Below are 24507 nucleotides of genomic sequence, written 5' to 3'. Positions count from 1 at the left end.
CCACCACCTCAATTTGGGATGATTCATTGTCTATTCAGGCATCCCACAGATGCAGGGTACATCAAGTTGATCGTAGAGATTTAATCTGCTGATCCTGAGGCTGCTGAGAGAGATTTCCCTTTCTCTTCTTTGTTCGCACAGCTCCTGGGGTTCAGCTTTGGATTTGGCTCCGCCTTTGCGTGTAGGACACCTGAGGGCATCTGTTCTTCACTCAGGCAGGACAGGGTTAAAGTAGCAGCTGATTAGGGGGTTCTGGCTCACTCAGGCGGGGGGGTGCAGGGGGAAGGGAGGGGTATGGAATGTGGGGCGAGCCTGTGGCGGCAGAGGCCAGCATAACGTTGCAAGAGCCTGAGCTGCGCCATGTGCTTTCCCGGGGAAGTTGTCCCTGGATCACAGGACTCTGGCAGTGGTGGGCTGCACAGGCTCCCGGGAGTGGAGGTGTGGATAGTGACCTGTGCTTGCACACAGGCTTCTTGGTGGCTGCAGCAGCAGCCTTAGCATCTCATGCCCGTCTCTGGGGTCTGCGCTTCTAGCCCGCGGTTCACACCCATCTCTGGAGCTCGTTTAGGCTGTGCTCTTAATCCCCTCTCCTCGCGCACCAGGAAACAAAGAGGCAAGAAAAAGTCTCTTGCCTCTTCAGCAGTTCCAGACTTTTTCCCGGACACACTCCTGGCTACCTGTAGCACACTAGCCCCCTTCAGGCTGTGTTCACACAGCCAACCCCTGTCCTCTCACTGTGATCTGACCTCAGAAGCTGGAGCCTCAGCTCCCAGCCCCCGCCCGCCCCTGCAGGTGAGCAGACAAGCCTCTCAGGCTGGTGAGTGCTGGTTGGCACTGATCCTCTGTGCGGGAATCTCCCCGCTTTGCCCTCTGCACCCCTGTTGCTGTGCTCTCCTCCATGGCTCTGAAGCTCCACCCCCCCACCCCACCACCCACTGTCTCTGCCAGTGAAGCGGCTTCCTAGTGTGTGGAAACTTTCCCACCTTCCCAGCTCCCTCCCACTGGTGCAGGTTCCGTCCCTATTCTTTTGTTTCTGTTTTTTCTTTTTTCTTTTGCCCTACCCAGGTACGTGGGGAGTTTTTTGCTTTTGGGGAGGTCTGAGGTCTTCTGCCAGCGTTCAGTAGATGTTCTGTAGGAGTTGTTCCACATGTAGATGTATTTCTGATGTATTTGTGGGGAGGAAGGTGATCTCCGCGTCTTACTCTTCTGCCCTCTTGAAGGTCTCCCTACTGATCTTTCTTTATTCAGCTATATGATGATTGTTTACTCTTATCCTTGTTATAGATGAGAAATGAAACTCATCAGTTCACTTTTCTTTTTATTAACAATGCTGCTAAAAATTTTGTTTATAAAGTGAGATAATCATCTGAGGATTTGAATAATGCATACCCTCAAATTTTTTCCTCTTCTCCCCTTCCCTTTATTCTCTTAAATATTTTTGAAGACTCCAAAGAGCTTTTGTAGAAGATTGTGTGTATGTGTATATATTTATACATACATACATATGTATGTGTGTGTGTGTATATATATATATATATACACACACAAACACACACACACGCACACATATATACATACACACACACACACATTTCTGTTTACGAGCTAAAACAGAAAGATTAAAAACACCAAAATATACAAGTGTACATTCCATTGCCTTCAGAGCAATGAGATCATCACATATCATTCAGCCTCTGGAAAATTCCACTGTATTCTTATGAGAAGATGAGAGTGAAAGACAAGTAACCTCTTAGTTTTATTGCAAAATAGTTTTTAACCTCCCAGGCTCTCTGAAAAGGTCTTAGGGTCCCTCCTAGGAGTCTTTTGATCATACTTTGAGAGCTGCTGTCATAGATAATTGAAAGATGCTCAAATCTTCAATTGTAATGTATTTGCATATATTCTGATTTCCAAAGTTCCTCTTAATAATGTAGTTTACTAAATTTCAGTCAATAAGGAAGAGTATTATATTTGTGTATATCAACAGGCTAATTTTTTTCTTTTCTTCAGTTATGGAAATTCTTGAAGCCCAATACTCCGCTGGAATCCCGGATTTCTAAGCAGTGGTGTGAAATTGGTTTCCAAGGTGATGATCCTAAAACAGATTTTCGAGGAATGGGACTTTTGGGACTGTACAATTTGCAGTAAGTAAAATGAAGAATGTTTGAGTTTTAAAGTGATGTCCTGGTCTCCTCATACTGAAATGTCAAAGTTGATTTATTAGTCCCAAAAGCCACTTACCAGGAGACTCTAGGAAAACATTCAAGTCCTCTGACTTGAACTCAGGTTCATAAAATTTAAAAAGCTACTACCATCTTCCTTTTATCTGGCAAACTTCATGGATTCTTTTAAACAAATCTCAAATTTATTTTTAATTTTTTATTATGAAAAATTTCAATTATATTCAAAAACAGAGGAACGATTATAAAGAACTCCCTTTACACTGATCACCCAGATTCAGTAACTATTGCGATTTTGAAATACTTGCAACACTTGTTTTTTTGGTAGAAGTGTGTTAATGAAAATCCTATACTGTTTGTTGTTTCACCCTAATATTTCAATATATAGCTCTAAAAGACATCAATATTACCTTACATTAACCCCAATGACATTATTACACCTAACAAAATTAACAATGATTCTTTGGTATCATCTATATCCTGACCATATTCAAATTTCCCAATTCTCTCAAATATGTCTTGTTACAGCTGGCTTGATCTGATCCAGTTCCATGTAAGATCTATGCATTGCACTTAGTGATTATATCTCTCTCGTTTTTTTGGTTTTTTTTGTCATCTTATTTTTCTTTAATTAATTTATATTGGAGTATAGTTGTTTTACAATGTTCTGTTAGTTTCTGTTGTACAGCAAAGTGAATCAGCTATATGTATACATATATCCCCTCGTTTTTGGATTTCCTTCCCATTTAGGTTACCACAGAGCATAGAGTTCCCTGAGCTATACAGTAGGTTCTCGTTTGTTATCTATTTTATACATAGTATCAATAGAGTATATATGTCAATCCCAATCTCCCAATTCACCCCCCACCTTGCCCTCTTGGTAGACATACGTTTGTTCTCTACCTCTGAGTCTCTATTTCTACTTTGCTCTCTGGTCCTTTTTAATTAAGTCAGTCTCTCCCCCTCTGTCCTCTCCTTTTGCCCCTCCATCATGTCATTAATTCATGCAAGATTCTAGGTCAACTGTCCTATAAAATATCCCACAATCTGTATTTGTCTGTTTTCATTTGTACCCATCCCCGGTATGCCCTGAAAATCAGAGGTACTTGGAAAGGCTTGAATAGGTTCATGCTAACATCTTGGTGGGAGGCCTGCAGCATCCCCACTCTCAGTCTTATGCTGAGATGGATCAGAGGAATCACAGCCTGATGGCTCCGTTATAAAGTCCCCATCAGCCCTTTATCTAACCATTTCCTCCAGTTATCTTCACTGAACCAATTAATTGTGCAAAGAGTGCTTTTCTAATTCTGTTATTCTTCCCACAGTTGTTGCCTAAAATTCTGTAAAGACAGTTTCCTTTATTAAATACAGTTATTTGGTTTCTCTAAAATATAGGCAGGGGGTTTCCTTGGTGGCACAGTGGTTAAGAATCCGCCTGCCAGTGCTTCCCTGGTGGCGCAGTGTTTGAGAGTCTGCTTGCTATGCAGGGGACACGGGTTCGAGCCCTGGTCTGGGAGGATCCCACATGCTGTGGAGCAACTAGGCCCGTGAGCCACAACTACTGAGCCTGCACGTCTGGAGCCTGTGCTCCGCAACAAGAGAGGCCACGATAGTGAGAGGCCTGCACACCGTGATGAAGAGTGGCCCCCACTTGCCACAACTAGAGAAAGCCCTAGCACAGAAACGAAGACCCAACATAGCAATCAATCAATCAATCAATCAATCTTTAAAAAAAAAAAAAGAATCCGCCTGCCAATGCAGGGGACATGGGTTCAAACCCTGGTTCAGGGAGATCCCACATGCTGCAGAGCAACTAAGCCCATGTGCCACAACTACTGAGCCTGTGCTCTAGGGCCCGCGAGTCACAGCTACTGAGCCCGGGTGCCATAACTACTGAAGCCCGCATGCCTAGAGCCCATGCTCCTGAACAAGAGAAGCCACCGCAATGAGAAGCCTGCGCACTGCAATGAAGAGTAGCCCCGTGCTCACCGCCAACTAGAGAAAGCCCACACGCAGCAACAAAGGCACAGCACAGCCAAAAAAAAATTTTTTTTAAATAAATAAAATAAATAAATTAAAATATAGGCAGGACAGCTGCTCAAGTAAATAAGTTGCCAATTTTCAGAGTGAGGAATTGATGCCCTAGTCCCCTTGTTAGTGATCAAACTTTTTTTTTTTGCTTTATATTTTTAAATTATCACTTTAACTCCTGGTTTTTGTATGTTTATGTGATTTAATAATTGTGCTCATTATTTTTTTCATGCTTAAATTGGGTCATTTGTAGCCATTATTTTTCAAGAAAAAAGGAGTCCTTTTAGGTTGGTTGTTGTGTCCTTTGACACTACCCTACTAGTGAGGATAGTGATATATTTTTAAAAGAAAAAATGGCATTTTTAATGGCACCCATTTCCCCCTAAGATCTTTTATTTTAAATTTAGAAAGTTTAATAATCGCCCATGCTTTTTTTTTAAGATGGTAAATTTTTTATACAATTTTTAAATGTTACACTCCATTTACAGTTATTACAAAATATTAGCTATATTCCCCGTGTTGTACAATACATCCTTGTAGCCTATCTTATACCTATAGTTTGTACCTCCCACTCCCGCACTCTTATTTTTTCCCTGCTCCCCCTCCCCACTGGTAAATGTTTTAAATGTTACACTATTATGTAATGTGAATGAATAAAAAGGTAAATTTTGATGACAAAGGTGGTGTTACAAATAAGTGGGTAAAGGATGAGCTTTTAAATAAGTAGAGCTGGGGCAATTGACCTTCCATTTGAAAATTAAATTAAATTAAATCTCTACCTTGCCTCAGTTTACAAATTGAATGTCAGAAACAAATATTTACAACTTTTAGGAGAACATCTTTAAGATATGTGAGTAAGGAGGGATGTCTTAAAGATAAAAACCAAAAAAGCACAAACTGTAAAAGAAAAATCAATAAATCTCACACATTAACATCAAAACCTTCTATAAGCCACCATAAATAAAATGAAAAGAAAGCCAAGACTGACACTCACATAACTGATAAAGGATCCGTATCCAGTATATTATTATCTGTAGGCTTATTTATCTTATTTATTTGAGGACATTTTTAGATATACTGGACCAAGAAATGTGAACAGAAAAGCTATAAAAGAAGAAACCTAAATGACCAACAAAAGTATGAAGAGACTCAATTTCATTAATAATCATAAACATGTTTACTAAATTTGCTGACTAGCTTTGAACTTTTCTGAGAGAAAATTTAAGAGGTTGTTTTATCCTTTAGATATATGCAGGAAATCCACATCAAATTAAATAATACATGCTATATGTAGTTGTATTTTATAATTGTCTCTATGAAGTATTTTTTATGATATATTTTTGAGGGTATGTAAGATTTTTGTATGTGGGAAGGGAAACTTTATTGCCCCTTTCTTCCCAGAACAGAATTTTTTAAACATCTCTAAGCTCCATAAGATATTTTCCTTCATAATTCTAACAACACCCCGTGAATATTCTCCAAGAAAGTACATTTGAACTTTTATCACCTCCTCTAGTCTCATCCTTTCTCTGCCCTTTGGCTGTCACAGCCTCTTACCATGTCCCTTCATCCAAGTTTTTTCTGCCTTCTGAGGGGCCTCATCCAGCCTTCCTAATAAGAATCTATAACCCTCATTAATAAGAATATCTTTGGCTCGCTAGGGAATGGTAAAGTTCATAATTAAATTTTCAAACCTACTAGAATCATTCCTAAATCTTTGTGGGTTTTACAACTACCCTATATACTGTCATTATATTTGGAAAACTCTATTATGAAAAGCTGTTCATTCTCTGGAGGAGCTGACACAGGTTGTATGCTTATGCTGGTGTCCATCTCTGAATCCAAAATGGCCTCAAATTGGATTGAAATGAATGTATTCAAAAGGTATGGAGTTATGGTTTTCTTTCCCTCCAACTGCAGGTATTTTGCAGAAAGGGATGCTGCAGCAGCTCAGCAGGTCCTATCTGATTCTCTTCATCCAAAATGCAGGTAATTGTTGAAAAGGAAAGGTGGATTAGGCTTTTTGGATTAGGTAGAATTAATTTCATCTCCTATATGGCTCTATTGATGAGATTCTCAAGAGAGTCAACCCACCAGAAGTGAGGCTTAAAGCTCTTTCAAACAAGCCCTTTTGACAAATGCTGAATAGGAAGGTTATAATGTCAGGTACTTGTTACAGGGTTTAGGATGTAAAGTGGCACTGTTCAAGTGAGATGTGCACTTGAGGGGTTGATAACATCCCTGGTGTCTAGGAAGATTGAGGAGGTGGGCATAGAAGAAGGAGAAAGCAGAGTATGGAAGAAAGAGTTCAGAGACAAGGTACCACAGTGGGGGAATAGAGGGAAGAATGGAAGTCTTGAAGTCAGGGACCAAGTGAGAAAGTCTAAAATTGCTGAGGCTCTTTTTTGTTTTTCTTAATAAAATTCTAGATTTTAAATTGTTTGCATTTTCATTTACCTTTCTAAATTTTTGTCTTTAACTGATTACATTAGGGATATCACTAAAGAGGAAATAAGGTATTTTTCTTTGCTTTTGTTTTTTCTTGCTTTTATGTTATTTTAGAATAAGTATGGGTAAGAATATTTAAAGTAATATAAATTCATGAAAAATTTTCAAAAAGCAAACATTTCCCAACTTTTTATGTAGTATAGTTCGTTACGTTTGGACTGTGTTTTGATGAAGGAAAAACCAGATTAGACTGACCTGATAGAAAATGTCAAAGAGCCTTTCTACAGCCATGTCTGTTGGAGAAACATTTTGAAACTTCACCTAAAGGCTGAACACATTACCACACATTTCTGCCCCCATCTACTCCAAGAGAGGGACATTTCATCTGGGAATTATGCTGCACAGAGCAAATCTCCTCTTCTATTAATGTATTTCTAATTGTATTACTATAAAGAGTGTATACATGCTTTAGTTACTCTTATTATAAGGAGTTCTTCTATTTTGTACTCATAGTTTTGTATCACTTTTTTCTCCTCAGCATGACAGGTTATCTTGTTAGTGTTCATGTTTGCTAAATAAGTCCCAAATTTCATCATACCACTCTCAAAATCTATAAACAGGTTGACTTTGTGGCTCCCCTCCCATCTTACTATTATACTTATTCTAGCTTCAATTGGCTAAGATTCATTAAATTATCCTATACTTCCCAAATTTATAATTATAATCTTTTTATAAGTTTAAATTTTCATTTTCTTTACATTTTATTTACTTTGAGAAAAGCACTAAAATCATAACTCTTTCTTCATATATCACATGGTTAAAATCAAACTGTTTTAATTTTTTAACTACATTGTCTGAATTACATGTTTCTGTAATGTAGAAACTCTGAAACCTCTCTGATTAAAATTGGCTGGGGAGTCTGTGTGCACTGACATTCCTTGGAGAAGCATCAGTTAAAAGACATGAATCCTCCATGGTCCTTAGGAAGTGACAATAAGCTTAAAATATATATTTTTTATTAACCATTGGAGAGGGATTGATTTTGTCTATGAGCCATTCTCAAAGAAAGGCTTTATAATTTTATATCCTGTGTTGGCCACCAGAGAGGAATTATTTGAGGGTGTGATTACTCTTATTTAAGAAGAGACTGGTATTTGTGTGTGTGTGTGTGTATGTGTGTGTCTGTGTGGGCACGCACACACTTTGTCCCTCAAGCTACAATAAAATTGACTAGATGAAGTTCAAGTATTAATCACTTCAAATTGATGGTAAATGTCATTGAATACAAATCAGAATGTTTTGAAAACGGTACTGTCCTTCACAAATGTCTGAAAGAAATATATATTAACCCATAGTGATATCAACATAGGTTCTTTCAGGCCCTGAATATTTCAGGTGTTGAATAGGGAGAAGCCATACATACTAAGGAAAGTTCTTTCCTGTCTACCCTTCAGCAAGCATTATACGTTATTGCTCTTGTGAAGATCAATCTATTGAATTCTGAAGTAACTTGAGAGATAAAAGTAGGTTTAAGTTTAAGAGAAGAATTTTGAGAGTTTGTATTTTTGTTTGTTTGTTGTGTGTGTGTTTCCTGAAGAGAGGAATTCCTTCTGTTTGGACCAGGATATCCTATAAGTAATCAAATGAGTGGAGGTCATTTGGCCTTTTCTTATATTTCCAATGCAGATAGATTTAATTTAACAAAATACAGAGATACTATGTATTTACAAAGCTTTGTTGAAGAGAAAATAGGTGCTTATAAATTTGTTTATATAAAATTTCTAAATTTCACACCTAACTCATTTTAGTTTGGAATGAGTCTTTTAAGGTAAAAATCTCCTGATGCCTCTTTGGCTGACTTGTTGGTTTGTTAATTGGCAGTTGCACTTTAAAAAGAAGTGGCTTATTTTAACATGAATTAAAGACAGTTACTTTGAATTAGAGCCAGTCATTTACAGAGTAGAAAGTAAGTATAGTAAAATAACAGTTTTGCATCATGTTTTTGTGGGCCTGTGCTGTGTGTGTGTTACATGTGTGTCTTTTAATGTAGTGTTTGCATTGTTTTATAAAGAACTCTCCTTTCTCCTACTTAGATGGAAGCTAAATGTTCATAATAACTCTAGTTTTAAAATTTTATTTAATTCCAAGGCTAACCACAATTTTTAGTGTAGAACACTGAAGGAAAGTTCACATTGGCCACAAAGAAGAGTGCAACATGGTTCCTGCCTACAAGATATTGGCAGTATGGAAGTAGGTGAGAATAGGGGGAATAAGAAAGTACACGAAGTAATAGAATGCAAGTCAGTATTTTCAGAATGCTTTTATTATAGAACCCTTTCTTCAGTCTTATTCAGAAACTCAAATTATAAAAATGGATTAAAATGGAGCTACTATGATTTAGCTGTCTTAGCTGAGCCAGAGGAAATGCCACAGCACCTGTTGGAACAGAATTTTTAAAACCTATAAGTTCCTCCTTCCCTTCTTCCCTCCCTCCCTCTCTCCCTTTTATTCTTTCCTTCTTTCTTTTTTTCACTAACTCAATTATTTAACAGTAAACATTTATTTGGCATCTGCTGTGTGCCAGACATCACAAATAAGGCTGAGTAGGATAATTTCCATGAGGGAAAACCAAACGAAATGCAGTGGGGAATCATGACTGAGGTAGCATCTTGCTAGAGGAGGAAGTATTATTTGATAATTAATGGATAATATGAAAGAGTATGTTTGGCCTTTAGGTCTGTCTCTCACTGCTGTACGATAGTGAATAAAGGATAAGTAGCATGGCTTTAAATAATTCCATTCCTGAGCTCCATATAAATTGTATTGTGGCTTTTTAGTTAATAACATTTAAATTGATTAGTGTTTGATAACTGAGTTACAGACATCCCCACATCTAGTCAACAGTTTTAACAAAAACATTAAAAGAGAACAGGTATCAATTAGAGAAGTCTTATTTATTTATTTACTCATTCATTCATTCATTCATTTATTCAGCAAATTCAGCAAAGCAGAATGGGAGAAGAAAAGGATGGATAAAGCAATTGGGTGAGTGTGGGACTTCATATATAAAGGTTGTCAGAAGAGCACTGCAAAAAATGACAAGGATGAAAATGCACTTGTCCTGATGGAAATACATAATCCAGTTGAATTTTGGAAAGGACCTGTTTATATGTTTTTGTATTAACTTGTATGATTATATGATACTACTTTGCCTGTGACCAAGTGATGAAGTTTAGAAAGTTATAACTGTATGGAAATGATTTTCAAAAATCATAATTTGGAATTGTATTTGCTAGTCTTCTTTTAAGGATTTCTATCAAGTATCAGGCTATTAGTTAAAAGTTTACTTTAGAAGGTCTTTTTTTATAATGCCCCTTTTCATCCAAAAATAGTTCTGAGCAGAGAACTCCTTTTTTTTTATGTGCTGGATTTATAATACCAGAGAGGACTTAAGAACTCAGTTTCACTTAATTTTAGATAGACATGTAGAAAATGGACTAGAAAATATACCCTGAGTGTTAAGATACTGGTTAAATTTTTCCTCATTTTAAAGGTAATATAAGGTTTATTATAGAAAATTTCAATAATATAGGAAAGTAAACCAAACAATCACCCTAATCATATTACTCTAATATACCCATATTAATATTTTGTGGAATTTCACTCTAGTTTTTCTGCACATTTGTGTGTAAAATAAAACTTGGCTTGTTCTATACATAATGTTTTATATCCTGCTTAAATAATCTTTAGGAGTATGGTTTTTACTAGTTGTAATATGTTATATGAGATTACCATAATTTATTTCACCAATCATCTTCCTTAGGATATATGAATAGTTTACATGTCTTTGTCATATAAATAATGCTGTAATGACTATCATTGCATATAAAGCTTTGTCATTTTCTGTTTTTTTCTCTCATATATTTGGGAATGGCATTACCAAGTCAAAGCATATGAACTCTCAATTCTTTTGGCATACATTATTAAAATTTTCTGGTAATTTATAAGATTCAGGGTTTTGATAAGTTGGGGAGAGAAGGGAAATCTAACACTCTGATAATAGCAATTTAAATATCAAATTATCATTTTTTGAAATGCTTAACTTCTCATATGTGATAAACAAGTGGTGTGGCTTGCACTTTACAGGTACTCGTTTGCAATTGTGGGCATCAATATAACTGATCTGGCATATAATCTACTGGTGAGTGGAGCTCTAAAAACTCATTTCTACAACATCGCTCCAGAAGCTCCAACATTATCTCACTTCCAGCAAACATTCTGTAAGTGTCCTGTTGCTTAATTATTGATATAGGTTTCTATAGAACACTCTAGACAAGGGTTGAAGCTGAGAGATCTTTGTGATTTGGCTGCATTGGAGCCTTTGAACTTCCTCCTTTGGTTTTGATTTTGTTTTCTCATTCACAACCTACACATATTTTCAGGCATCATGAATCTTTCCTCGTTCCCAGCTCTTGCCTAATAAATATTCAATGTATCAACTTCCCATCTAACTTAAAGACATCAGAGATGTCTTTCTTCCTCTGATCCAACATGGCATAACACTTAAGAGTGCAGGCTCTGAAGACAGCCTGAGTTGACTCCCAGATCTACGTTAACTACCATCTCTAAGCCTCAGCTATCTCATCTATAAAAGGAGTCCTTTCCTCATAGAGCTGCTATGGAGGTAAAATGAGATGAGGATAAAAAGTTTTTTATTAGCTAGTCCCATAGTTACTGCTCAGTGAACATTAGAAAGAGAAGGTGGTGGTTTAATGGGTGATATAGATGGTGGTAGAGTTGTCATTGGTATTACTTTTACTGCTACCACTACTAGTGCTACAGAGGGTAGTGTTTGCAGCCCTTTCTAAGTGTAGGTGCTAGTAGAGGGAAGTATTGTTGACCCTGAACCAGAGCCTTATGTTGTCCTTGCCTGAGGGGTATCCTTTGGGGTTGCTGTTGTGCTGAGGTTTCAGAAGATAAAGACCAAGACCGTTTAGTAGAGCCCTCAGATGCTATTCTCTAATTTTAGAGGCAGAATTCTAAAATGTAGCTGTGTGTCATTATGATCCTTGCTGGTCAGACACAAACTGGTTTGGAGGAACATAGAATGATAGTCTACCAAGTCTTCAAGCAACCTAAGCAATTTAAAGGAGAAATGTCTTTTAAACCATTTAAACCATGCTTACTGCACTGAGGGCCTCGTACCTGAGCTTTCTTAGCAAGAAAATTTCAAAATTCTTCTCCTTATGTTTCTTTCAGCCTTTTTTCTGCTGTTATGTTGCTAAACAGGTCTGCCACTCTTTCTAAGTATGGTTAAAACACAATCATTCCACCCCAAATCTACCACAGGAGAGTGTTGTTCCCCAGTTCAATTTTAAAATGTGATAAAGTCACAAGTTAACAGCCATTTACTTTATCTAAATTCCTAAATTAATAGTGATTATGTTATCTAGGATTCTGTCTTCTTTTACATCTGCTTAAGCAGGACTTCCAGTTAAAGATGACATAATTAGTGTATGCATTATGCTCCCTTCTGAAATTCCACTAAAGTTAATAGAAAGGGATTTTCCTAAGAAAGCATAAACCCACAAGGATAAAAATCAGAAACAAAGCAAGAAAATCTCATTTTTAAAGCTGGAAAACAGATTAAGTGGTAAATGATTTAGTAGTCTTGAGAGAGCAAATCCCTAACAGGTGGCATGGAAAGGTAAGAAGCAACCTGATTTATTCCACAGGACTCCCCAAAAGGTTCAAGAATTGGCAGCATTAGATATTTCAGAAATGAGGGTTAACATAATAAGACCAAAAATAGCAAGATTGCTTGAAAATACGTTAAGAAGCTCTTAGAGGTTTAAATCCCCTTCCCCAGGAGACAGCTTCTGTCCTTCCCCCTCCTCAGCAGAGGCTGGTGTACTTTACAGGGAGAGAAAAATAGAGTCTCTGGTCTGATGAGAATCAGGTACAGCTGATGGCAAACCATACTGAAAGTGATGATGAAGACTGAGACCCAGGCTCCTTCTCCTACCCAATTCCTATCACTTTGGCAAGAGACTGACAAGGGCCTTCTCTGAAATCTGAACATCCCAAGAGAAAATAGCTGAAGATGCTGACCTCTGGGTCTCCTCAGTGAAGCAGCCCAGTCATATCACTCTACAGTCATGCTCACCATCAACAAACCCTACCTACGTGCTCAGAGCTTCCAATCAGCTTTTAATCCAGTTGGCTTTTTATTTAGTAAAAAATATTTACAGGTAGCCAAGTATTACCAGATGTTTGAGTGTGATGGTTAAAAACATGTCCTCAAATTCTTTGATACTCCTCCCATTAAAAGGTAGGTTTTTTGTTCCTCTCACCCAGCCCAACTGGGCTGACCAGTTGGTTGACCAAGAGAATAAGCAGATTTGACACTATGTGACTTTTAGAGCTACATTAGAAAAGTCTTTCATCTGTGGATAATGAAGATGTGGTACATGTATACAATGAAATACTACTCAGCCATAAAAAAGAATGAAATAATGCCATTTGCAGCAACATGTATGCAACTAGAGATTATCATACTAAGTGAAGTCAGAAAGAGAAAGACAAATACCATATGATATCACTTATATGTGGAATCTAAAATATGACACAAATGAACCTACTTATGAAACAGAAACAAACTCATGGACATAGAGAACAGACTTGTGGTTGCCAAGGAAGAGGGGGTTGGGGGAGGAATAGAGTGGGAGGTTGGGGTTAGCAGATGTTAGCTATTATATATAGAATGTTAAACAACAAGGTCCTACTGTATAGCATGGGGAACTATATTCAATATCTTATGATAAACCATAATGGAAAAGAATATTTTTTAAAAGTGTGTGTATATATATATATATATATATATATATATATATATATATATATATATATATATATATATGTAACTGAATCACTTCGCTGTACAGCAGAAATTAACACATTGTAAAACAATTATACATCAATAAAAAAGTTTTTTTAAAGAAAAGGCTTTGATGTAGAGATCAGGGATTGAACTGCCTTTGGAAGCATGAGCCACCATGTAAGGTATCTGATGCCTCTGTGTTGTGAAAAAGTCCAGGACATACAGAGCAATCATACGTAGGTAATCTGACTGACAGTAAAGAAAGCCTCAGACATGAAAGAGAGTCTAAAACAGGCAGAAATAAAGCCACTATAAAGAAACAGAAACCATGCAGAGAGAAGAAAACTTCAAAAATATGTATCATTAATATCCCCAAGAGATAAGAGAAGAAATTGCTACTATGAAGCAAGAACAAGGTGCCATAGAAAGAGCATTCAGAGAATAAAAGAGTGTTCTTAGAAATTAAAAATCAGATAACAGAAATGAAATCTCCAAGAAGGATTAGAAGATAAAGTTGAAAACTTCCAGTAAGTATAGATGAAAAATAGAAAATAAAGGTTGAGAAATTAAAGGACCATTCTTGGAAGTCTTATAAAAGGAGTGCCAGAAAAAAGAACAGTGAAACTAAGGGGAGGGAATCAAACAAATAAATGAAGAAAAATTTTCAGAACTGAAAGATGACTTTTCATATTTAAACTAGTAAGCACCAGGATAATAGATTAAAATGGATTCACACTCAGGTCCATATCATTGTGAAATTTTAATACATAGGAAAGAGATGATTCTAAAAATGTCCAAATCTGTCACATAAAGAATTGGGAGTCAAGATGACATTGGATTTCTCAACAACAACACTGTATTCTAGAAGAGAGTGGAATAATGTCTTCAAAAATTTAACCAAATATTATTTAAAATCTAAGGGAATATGATTTCCAATTCTGAATTCTATACCCAGTCCAACTTACCAATTAAGTGTGGAGTAGAATAAACACATTTTTTTGAGTGCAAGGTCTTAAACATTTTACCTTCTTGTACCTTTATAAGGAAGCTCCTGAAATATATTTTTCCATAAAATAAGAGAGTAATCCTAAGAGGAATAAGTGAGGTACAGAAAGCAGGAAATCTATCAGAGAAAAAAGAAAAGAGAAGAGAAGAGGGGAAGGGAGGGGAGGGGAGAGGAGAAGAGGGGAGGGGAGAGGATAGGAGAGGAAAGAGAAGAGAATCTTCAAGATGAGGGAAGTCAAAAAATCAAGCAATGGAAAATATGTTATTTAGAGCTATGGAGGTCAATAATCAAAGAATCAGCTGGAAGAGTTGAAATGCTGTTTTAAGGAAGCAGGAATTAGGACAGGAAGTGTTGCTGGGTTTTCGTTTGCTCTTTGTAACAAGACTTATTAAACTATTTGACTCTATGTATAATTTGATGCTCAACATAATTAATTATTAGCGAAATACAAATCAAACTACAATGAGGTATCACCTCACTCTGGTCAGAATGGCCATCATCAAAAACTCTACAAATAATAAATGTTGGAGAGGGTGTGAAGAAAAGGGAACCCTCCTTCACTGCTGGTGGGAATGTAAGTTGGTACAGCCACTGTGGAGAATAGTATGGAGGTTGCTTAAGAAACTAAAAATAGGGCTGCCATATGACCCAGCAATCCCACTCCTGGGTATATATCCAGAGAAAACTATAATTTGAAAAGATACATGCACCCCAATGTTCATTGCAGCACTATTTACAATAGCCAAGACATGGAAGCAACCTAAATGTCCATCAGCAGATGAATGGATAAAGAAGATGTGATATATATGTATATATGTACACACGCACACACACACACACACACACACACAATGGAATATTACTCAGTCATAAAAAGAGAAGGAAATAATGCCATTTGCAGCAACATGGATGGACCTAGATATTATCATACTAAATGAAGTAAGCCAGAGAAAGACAAATATCATATGATATTGCTTATATGTGGAATCTAACAACAACAAAAAAATACAAACAAACTTTTTTACAAAACAGAGATAGACTGACGACAGACATGGAAAACACACTTATGGTTACCAAAGGGGAAAGGTGGGGAGGGATAAATAAGGAGGTTGGGACTAACATATACACATTACTATAAATAAAATAGATAACCAAGAAGGACCTACTGTATAGCACAGAGAACTATAATCAGTATTTTGTAATAACCTATAAGGGAAAAGAATATGAAATAGAATAGGCATACATATGTATAACTGAATCATGCTGTACACCTGAAATTAACATTGTAAATCAACTATACGTCAATAAAAATTAAATAAAATAAATTATGTTTAAGTTGAATGAAAAAGCAAATTTTAAAATATATACATCTTTATGACTTGTTAATGGAAAATGTAAGTCCCCTACATTTGTGATTACAGCTCCTACTTTGACAACTAGATGATTATATTTACTCCTGTAACAATTCTGACCATTTCCAGCAAATAATATTGAGGTTTTACTACAGATCAGATGCTGTGTTGAGGAAGACAGACATCTAAACAAATAATTAAAACACGGTGGGGGAGAATTTTGTTATTGAAGAAGTAAAATCTCACTCAGTCTGGGGGTCAGGGAAAGCTTCCTAAAGCAAATTCCACTTTCCATGAGAACTGAAAAATAGGTAGCAGGAAATATAGCAGTGGTGGCCTAGTGGTCCAGAGAGAGGGAGTGGCACAGGCAAAGGCCACAAGACAAACAGTGTGGTGGATTCAAGGAATAGAGCATAGGATTTGGGGTGGGAGGAGGGGTGTCTAGAGATGACAGTAGTAAGAGCAGGAATGGGGAAGGGGGATATCTTGAAAGAGTTTTGTAAGCCATTTGAAAGAGCATAAACGTAGATAAATAGGATCCCTTGCTTTGTTTCTCTACCCCTCATACTTAGCCTATTCTATAGTTACCATGCTCCTTAGGGAAGCCAGGGAAGCAATTCTGAGGGAAAATAGAATGAGTTTAGTTTTAGGTATACCAGGGGTGGGTTCCTTTTTGGAAATAGTGGGCATTCTAATGAATAGTGAGCATTATAATATAAGGTTGTGGAGCTCTGAAGAATTACAAGGGCAGATTTGGGATTCATTAGCATTAAGGAGAAAATCAGAGCCTACAGTGGGGAGCTCTTGCAGGAGAGACTCAAAGTTAGAATCATAGGAATTGACATATAAGAACAGGAATGTTTGTTTTGTTCACGACTATATCCACAGCACAGAACCTGGTACAGAATAAGTGCTCAGTAAATATTTGTTGGATGGATGGATGGATGGATGGATGGGAGGCAAAAATATTGGCTGGTGTCCTTTTCAGGAGAAAGGAAGTCTAGTTACTCTGGAAAAATTTGGCATTGACCTGAATTGATAGGCTTCCAAGAGAATCTTAACCTGGGTGAGTAAGCAAGCAGTGGGATTACTTTTTTTTAAGGCCCTCACCAGGTTTTAGAAACAGCAGCAATCCCGCTGTGGATTGGGGTGAGGCAGAGGGACTCAGGCCTCTCTAGAAGAAGCAAACTGTGCCCTGAATTCGTTGTTCATCTATCAGACATGATCAGTTTTGCACCTCTTCTCTGTAATATTCTTGCAATTACCTGTGTCCTTGTGTCTCTGCAGTCTACTAACCGAATGCAGTGAAGCAAAACCAAGACACATTCAAGCAACAACAAATATGCTGCAGTCTTGGGTTGGAAAGCCAAATTATTATTCCAAACAGGTATTTCATCTAGGTGAAAGAATATAAGAATATAATAGGTCTATCATTTTGACTTTACAGTATTATTCAGTGAGCACTGCCCTGCCAAGTCAGTATGCTATGAAAATCACATTCAATCTAAAGCTCCACTGAACAGGCAGCTGCACTGAAATAAAGTAAGGTTAGGTGTAGTGAGCAGAAGGAAGTACAATAGCAAGAAGAGAAAAAAGAATTAGTTTTTCTTTGACCTTCAAAAGAAGGAACTATTCAGTAGGAATAAGAACCAGAAAAAGAGAGTACACTGGAAAAGGCAGCTGATTTCAGGTACTGGCTTCCAGCTTCCAGCTATAATTGTGTGATTGTACACCATTCAAATATCTCTTCTAAACCCAATGTCCTCATCTGCATTACCTATTCCATAAAGCTGCTGTAAGAATAAGAGACTATAAGCAATACCCTGACCCCTCTTTCCTCCCTCTGCTCTTCATGCCATTTTGTTAGCTTCCTTAGCTAGCAAATCATCATCTGAAATTGTCTACCCTGGTCCCTCTCCAAGAAACTGAGAATTGGGGGGCATAAGAACTCTACCTTTTTCTTGTACCTGTTACATATTTGTTAATTGGCACATGGGCCAACTGATCAATTGGCCAAATGAATTTATGAACACTCTGTAATGTTATATAAATGAGTGGAGTTTTATGATTATGATATGTACCCTGGAAGCCAAGCCACCACTTCTACATTTTGGTTAAAATCATGTTATACAGTGTCTAATTATTTTTCTGGTGGGATAGAGAGAGTCCTAGGGAATCAGTTTGCAAGATTTACACCTTGACTTTTGTAGTCTTGAGAGGAAGGAGAATGGTGTTAGATTATTAACCACGCCTCTCCCTTCTACTCTTCTCATAGCCTGTCTTTTAAACCTTTCAAAATGTTTTCCTGTAGTTGCATGTAAGGTAGAAAAATGGTGAAACCAAAGGGATCTGTATTCTTCTAAAACTATGCTACCCTAGATCACCTCTAGAGTGAGTATGTACATTGTGGAAAGTGAATTTCTCATTAAAGTATTTTTCACAGTGCCTACATATTATTGTCAATAGGGGTAAATAACTTATTAATCATGAGATACCAATGAGATGCTTTTAATTCATCAGTATTGGAAACCTGACTCTATATACAAAAGAGGTCAGGTATGTTTATTTGAGCTCAGAAGCAAAGTCAGGAAAATTATGTGTGTATTTTATATAGCAAGGAAGAAGAAATTATAAATGATCATAGATTTTATTTAGAACCATAAAAATTATAACATTTAGAAAGAAACCAAGGGAACTTAAAAAGAGAGCATCTTCTAAACCAATGGATCTCAAACTTCAGTGACATGAGATTCATCTTACTGAACTGCGATGTCTGGTTGAATCTGGGAGGGTCTTCATTTTTTACAAGTACTTCATGCCATTCTTGGGATACTTTAGGATAGATAGATGATTGAATTCTTTTGGTTGAATAATATACTGAGATGAGAGGAAAGAATTTCTGTTGGTGTGTGCTGAAGCAACCAGGATGATAAACAGACTCCAAGTCATGGCATATGAGAAATGGTAAGAAGAAATGAGGATGCTTAACCTCATGGCATAAAGGGCACTTCAGATACTTGAGTTGGAGAAGGATTGAATTTGTTCCAAGAAATATGGGGCAAGAAATTTTGGCCCAGTGTGAGAAAGCACCTCTAAAGAATCAGGTTCTTCATTCACGGACCAGGCTAATGTCAGTGTTGTCATCAGAAACGTTCAAGACTGGGTGCTGCCACAGGGAATCCAAGCATCAGATGGATCAGAGACAGATGGATGGCTCCTGGGATTGCTGATACCTCTGATCTGGGGCTTCTCTGATATGGTCACGTTCTCACTACAGTGGCAGTGGGCCCTGGCTGGTGTAGCCCAGAGGCATTTGGGTGAGGGTTGGTATGTGTTCCCATCTGAGATGTTAAAAGCAGTCAATATGTTAACTTGTGTTAACACAGATTAACAAAATGTGTTAATGTGTGTAGAGAGCCCAGAGGCAGTCCAAGCCTAGAGGAAATGAGTCAACCCAAAGAAAAAATAAAATAAATTCTCTCTCTCCTTACTACCCTTCCTCCTATAGTTGAAGAGAAAGACCGTATACTTAAAGATGTACAAGCATACTTAACAATGTAATGAATGAGTAACCAGGTAAGTCTGTGGAATTAGACTCACATCTGGCAGTGTGTGTTGGGGGTAGGAAGGAAGTTCATTTCTAATTTTGTATTACAGTGAGATATGAATACAGGCTTTAAAAAATCTGCGTGTGGAACTATGTTAAAGGTTATCCCATAAGTAGCTAGTTAACAGAAAAACAACAGCTATTGAATTTCTTTTTACTATTAGAATTGAGTATATTTGTTCCAAAGTTTTCTTCCCCTGCCCTCTGTCATCTCTGCTGCTTACTCCTTCCCATGAAGGTGAAGGGCTAGGATTTAAACCAGGTTTCTGGCTCCAGAATCCTTCCTCTGAACTATCTTCTACTGCCTTCTAATGTTAAGACAAAGTAAAGCTTATGTAATGTTTGGTTTCCATTTTTCTAACTAGTATTATTTCCTTAAATACTTTTTTTCTTATTATAGAGACACTTGAGCTTGCTTTTGCTTTACTACATGCAAATACCTATTATTGTCTTTTAAAAAGCTATTCACATTTCAATTCTAAATGAGGCGGGAGGGGTACAGTGGGGAAACAATACGATAAGTAGGTTCTCATATCAAATATTTAACATTTATTCCAAAAATGTTCCCAATCCACATAACATTTTTGAGACAAAGAAGTATTTGAATATGAAATTATGCTTCAGAGCAAAGATGTCTTATTAACAATTGCATATAGTTTAATGACCACTCTATTGTTCAGAGTTGATTTACAGTTTTTATTGTCTCAGAATAGATTGTCAGAATGCATTCTTTTGATTTGTCAGGGTAATTTAAAACTTTACTCAAATCAAATATCAAGAGAAAAAAGGCTGAGTGGAGTACTTTTGAAAAATCACACCATTGTGTTAATTTAATCAGGCGGTGAAGAATGAAGTAGTTACTGTCAACCTTTCAAAATATGTTCCAGTTGTTATTCATATTCTAGAAATGGCAGAATTGATTTTTCTTCCTGCTTGAGCAGAGTGAGAATAATTCTAGGACCAATTGCAAAAATCTTGCAGGTTGGTAACTTCTACTGCACTGGTTTTAAAAAGTAATTTTAACAGTAGTATTTGCTGTATTTTGATCTTGTCTTTGAGTAACATGGTTGCTGTTAGTTGGTCTGACATCTTTTTCAGCATTCAGGGTGATTTTGAATATGATTAAAGATTTTTTCCCTTGCATTCTTGTCATTGTCTTATCTCTAACAGGCTATTTGATGCACGAGTTTCATAAGTTTTGGATTGAAGAGGACCCCATGGACATAATGGAATTTAATCGTGTGCGGGAGAAATTCCGCAAGAGGATCATAAAACAGCTGCAGAATCCAGACATGGCATTGTGCCCACACTTTGCTGCCTCAGAAGGTTTAATCAACATATAATCACCCACACTGGTTTTAATGGATACCCCAGGACAGTGCCTCATTATTGTGTTAGATCTCTGCTTAGGTCCCAGCTCACACACTGAATGCACACAGTGATTGTATGCATGCCTGTTGGTACAGTGTTTTCATATCTTCGTCATAATTACCAGATCCCCAAATACCACAATTTCTGCAGTATCTGTCACCCAGTGACTGCTCATATTGTGGCATCATGCAGTGTTACATCTTGCCTTGACACCTGGTATGGAGAGAGTTTTCTATTTTTTTAAATTGGCTTCCTCTCCCTCATAATTTAGTGTTGAAGAATTGTATTTCTCTAGCTGTATTTTATATGTAAAAGATTTAGCTGAATTTTGTTCTGTGAAAGCCTTTTAATTTATTGATATGTTTCATGACTATAGCTGCTAGCTCTTCAAGCCAGGCTTGGACCTCATTCCAATAAAGTATGACTTGAAAATAATACAAACAGACACATGATAAGACAAATCATTCTTGCAAATACTGCTGCACTTCATGAAAATGTAACGAGGCTAACAAGAAGCAAATTTAGGTAGGTGCTGTTTTTTTTGAAGTACCACAGAATTATATTGTAATTTACCCCCAGTTGTAATTGTGGCATAGTCATCTGGACATCAAATTATTTTATTCCCATAATTTTACTGGCTTGGATGCCTAAATATGTTTATGATGCTTGGAGCCTCAGAAAAGAAGCATGCACACTGCAAAAGCTCCAAAAGCTTTTTCACTGTCTGCCTCTTGCTGAACTCAGAGTTACATCCTGGCACTGTTCTGATCTAGGCATCTTTGCTTGGGGCACTGAGTGCTGTCTGGTTTGTTGTCTATGTCAAGAGGTAATAATAAAAAACAATTTGCAAGAAAATATGTTGCAAGAGAAGAACCTGAGCTATGTCATTCTGTAATATTTCTTGAAACTAATGACCTTGTCTTTTATCAGTGGAAGAAATAAATTGCTTGGAAGGAGAACAAAATCAAGTCATTTCAAAACTGCTTAAAATCATTTTAAAAACCAAGATTTAGTTTGGAATTAATTATGATTGTAGTCTGTTGAATAGTATTTACCATGGCATTTCATACCCATGGTGTTTTATACCTTCAGGCTATCAGTTTTAGTATTATTAGATGTTTGTGTACTCACTTGCTTATTTAAGTGAATTTTGAGTACTGCCTAACTCAGTTATGAATAAATTACATGTCATTCTACTATAATGTATAGTGGATTTCATTTTAATATTTTTGTGCTTGTACAGCTTCTGAACATGCAGATATGTGAGTGGGTAGAATGTCAAAGACAGACAACCTGAAGCTGTATATAAATCATGCCATCGTTCAGAGTAATCAGGTGTGAATTACAGTATGTCATGTCTGAGAGACTGCTTTTATTTAACTAATCTTGAGGCCTGGTGTTGCTTTAATGAAAGAATAAGATCAAGCTTTTTCTTTGCATCTTCCTCTGAAGCCTGATTTGTCTACTGCTAGACAGCTGATGTAGAAAACATTAAGGTGCCTGTTGTTTCCTGGTCCATTCTAGCTCCTCTGGGATTTTGCTGTTCTTTCCCTTTCAGCTGTATGCCAGGTGGCAGGATTTTGCATTGCATCTTTTATAGCCCTGTGTCCTTTCTTAGAATGGGGAAAGGAAGGAGTTGGTTAAAGCATGATATATACCATGAGTAGTGACAAGAATATATATTCCTCTCCAGAGTAAGTGAGAATTTGTGAACCCAGTAAATGGCCTGTCTTGAGAGCCCTGAATTTGCTGTAGCTGCTATATATGAAGGTGTTCTTCCATGTTCAGTACAGCCTTTGAAGCCGCATGTATGCATTGCCTCTTCCTATCCACTATGGTCCTGTGTCACTGACATGGCTTGATAATATGTGGCATCTATACCAGCTCATGTCTCTTCTGTTCAAGTAGAGATAGTTGATGGTAACAAAGCTAGGAGCTTTCCCTCCCAGCTCCTTGAATGATTTCTCTCTATTGTATCTTAACATGGCTGCACAATTTTAGGATGAACAAACTCTGCCAGCTCCTTCTAGTTCTGAGTATTATTAGATTTCTTGTTTGCATCTCTTTGTGGAAGATGCATTATATCCTGTAATATGAAGTGAGGTGAGAAAAAAAAAGAGGAGAAGCTTTCAAGCCATTAAAAAAAGTGTGATGTCTTTGTGTTTTTCCCTTGAGCATTTTTAGTTTGCTTATACTTCATTGAACAAGAGTTGACCACCTAAAATGTAAATTATGTAGCATGCTTCTACCAAGTTTTTCAAAATACTACTTGCTATGATAAAAACACATTCCAGTTTGCACTACAGAAAGAAAACTCTTTGAAGCACCATTTCTGAAAATTATGACTTCAATCTGACTTTCCTTCTCACAGTTCTTGTTATTGTACAGAAAAAAATATTTTTTGCTTGGTAACGTACCATCTTTTCTATTTGAAATGAAGCTTAAATATATACCAGACCTAAAAGATAGGTCTGGAAGATATATCTTCCAAACCAGGACACTTTTGAGAGAAAAAGAAGATGTTGTTAATAATTTCTTTAGGACAATAGGGTGAACTGGGACAGTTTGAGGAAACTGAGATGTTAGGTGACTGAGAGACAAAGAGACAGACATAAGTAGGGATCATCCACCCACCACTCAATTAGACAAATGCAACCTAATTTCTTCACTTTCTAACTTCTGGCAGGAGAAATACATCATAGGGACATAGACATTTTGATGTATACTACCCAAAATCTTAAAGACCCATCAGAGTTATGGGCTTGGTCTGAGATGGAAGGTCAGCTGAACAGGCTGGGCTTATAGGAAGTCAGCAATGGGGAAATAAAACCTGGCCATCAAACTCCATGGCCACAAATTATCTTGATCCATAAACATAGGGGGCCATCCAAACTGAACAGGAATGAGGAGGGGATCAGGGTTGGTGGAGTGTGGGGCTAGGGGATGGGAGATGGAGAGAAGAAAAAAAGAGACAGACAAAATGGAAAGTGTCAGCTAGGCCCATAACAACATCTAGGAAACTTTGAGCTGTAGTGACACGTACTCCAACAAAGCAGTGCCTCTGACTCTTCAGGGAGCTTGACAGAAGTAACTGCTCTAATCTAGAAACAAAATGGCAGAAAAGCAGAACAAAGTATAACATCAAGTCCTAGAAGATGAAAGAGATACTGGTATGGATTCCTTTTCAAGAGCTAACATTTAGTGAGTTCTCATGCCATGTGCCAGGACTGTGCTAGCCGTTTCCTTGCATTATTTCATCTCCTCAACAACATACAAAATGAGATTGCATGCTTGCTTTTCTAGACAAACAGGCTTAGAGATTTAAAATATATTACCAAAGGTCTCAAGAGAAAGAAAACTTCAATGAGGTATTATCTCACACCTGTTAGAATGGCTATTATCAAAAAGACAAGAAATAACAAGTGTTGGCGAGGATGTGGAGAAAAGGGAGCTCTTGTACGCTGTCAGTGGGAATGTAAATTGGTGCAGCCACTATGGAAAACAGTACAGAGGTTCCTAAAAAAAATAAAAGAACTACCATAAGATCCAGAAATTCCACTTCTGGACATTTATCCAAAGGAAAGAAAAACTAACTCAAAAAGATACATGCACCTCCATGTTCATTGCAGCAT

At 37.1% G+C, this 24507-nt stretch overlaps 1 protein-coding gene across 5 annotated transcripts in view; it reads left to right on the top strand.

Annotated features, from left to right (window-relative positions):
* Positions 1–23084, top strand: part of ELMOD1 (ELMO domain containing 1) — a 110176-nt gene extending 87092 nt beyond the window's left edge. For 3 of the 5 annotated variants that reach the window (XM_036859183.1, XM_036859184.1, XM_036859180.1), the window contains 5 exons: positions 2011–2144; positions 6132–6200; positions 9654–9704; positions 10806–10939; positions 20675–23084. In XM_036859183.1, the coding sequence (XP_036715078.1) occupies positions 2011–2144; positions 6132–6200; positions 9654–9704; positions 10806–10939; positions 20675–20847 (561 nt within the window). In that variant the 3' untranslated portion in view covers positions 20848–23084. The remainder of the gene's footprint in view (positions 1–2010; positions 2145–6131; positions 6201–9653; positions 9705–10805; positions 10940–20674) is intronic. The other 2 variants (XM_036859182.1, XM_036859181.1) reach the window with 1 other exon arrangement.
* Positions 23085–24507: the final 1423 nt, after the last annotated feature.

Source organism: Balaenoptera musculus, chromosome 8, assembly GCF_009873245.2.
Source record: "Balaenoptera musculus isolate JJ_BM4_2016_0621 chromosome 8, mBalMus1.pri.v3, whole genome shotgun sequence".
Taxonomy (NCBI): domain Eukaryota; kingdom Metazoa; phylum Chordata; class Mammalia; order Artiodactyla; family Balaenopteridae; genus Balaenoptera; species Balaenoptera musculus.
This window is presented reverse-complemented; position numbering and strand designations above follow the sequence as displayed.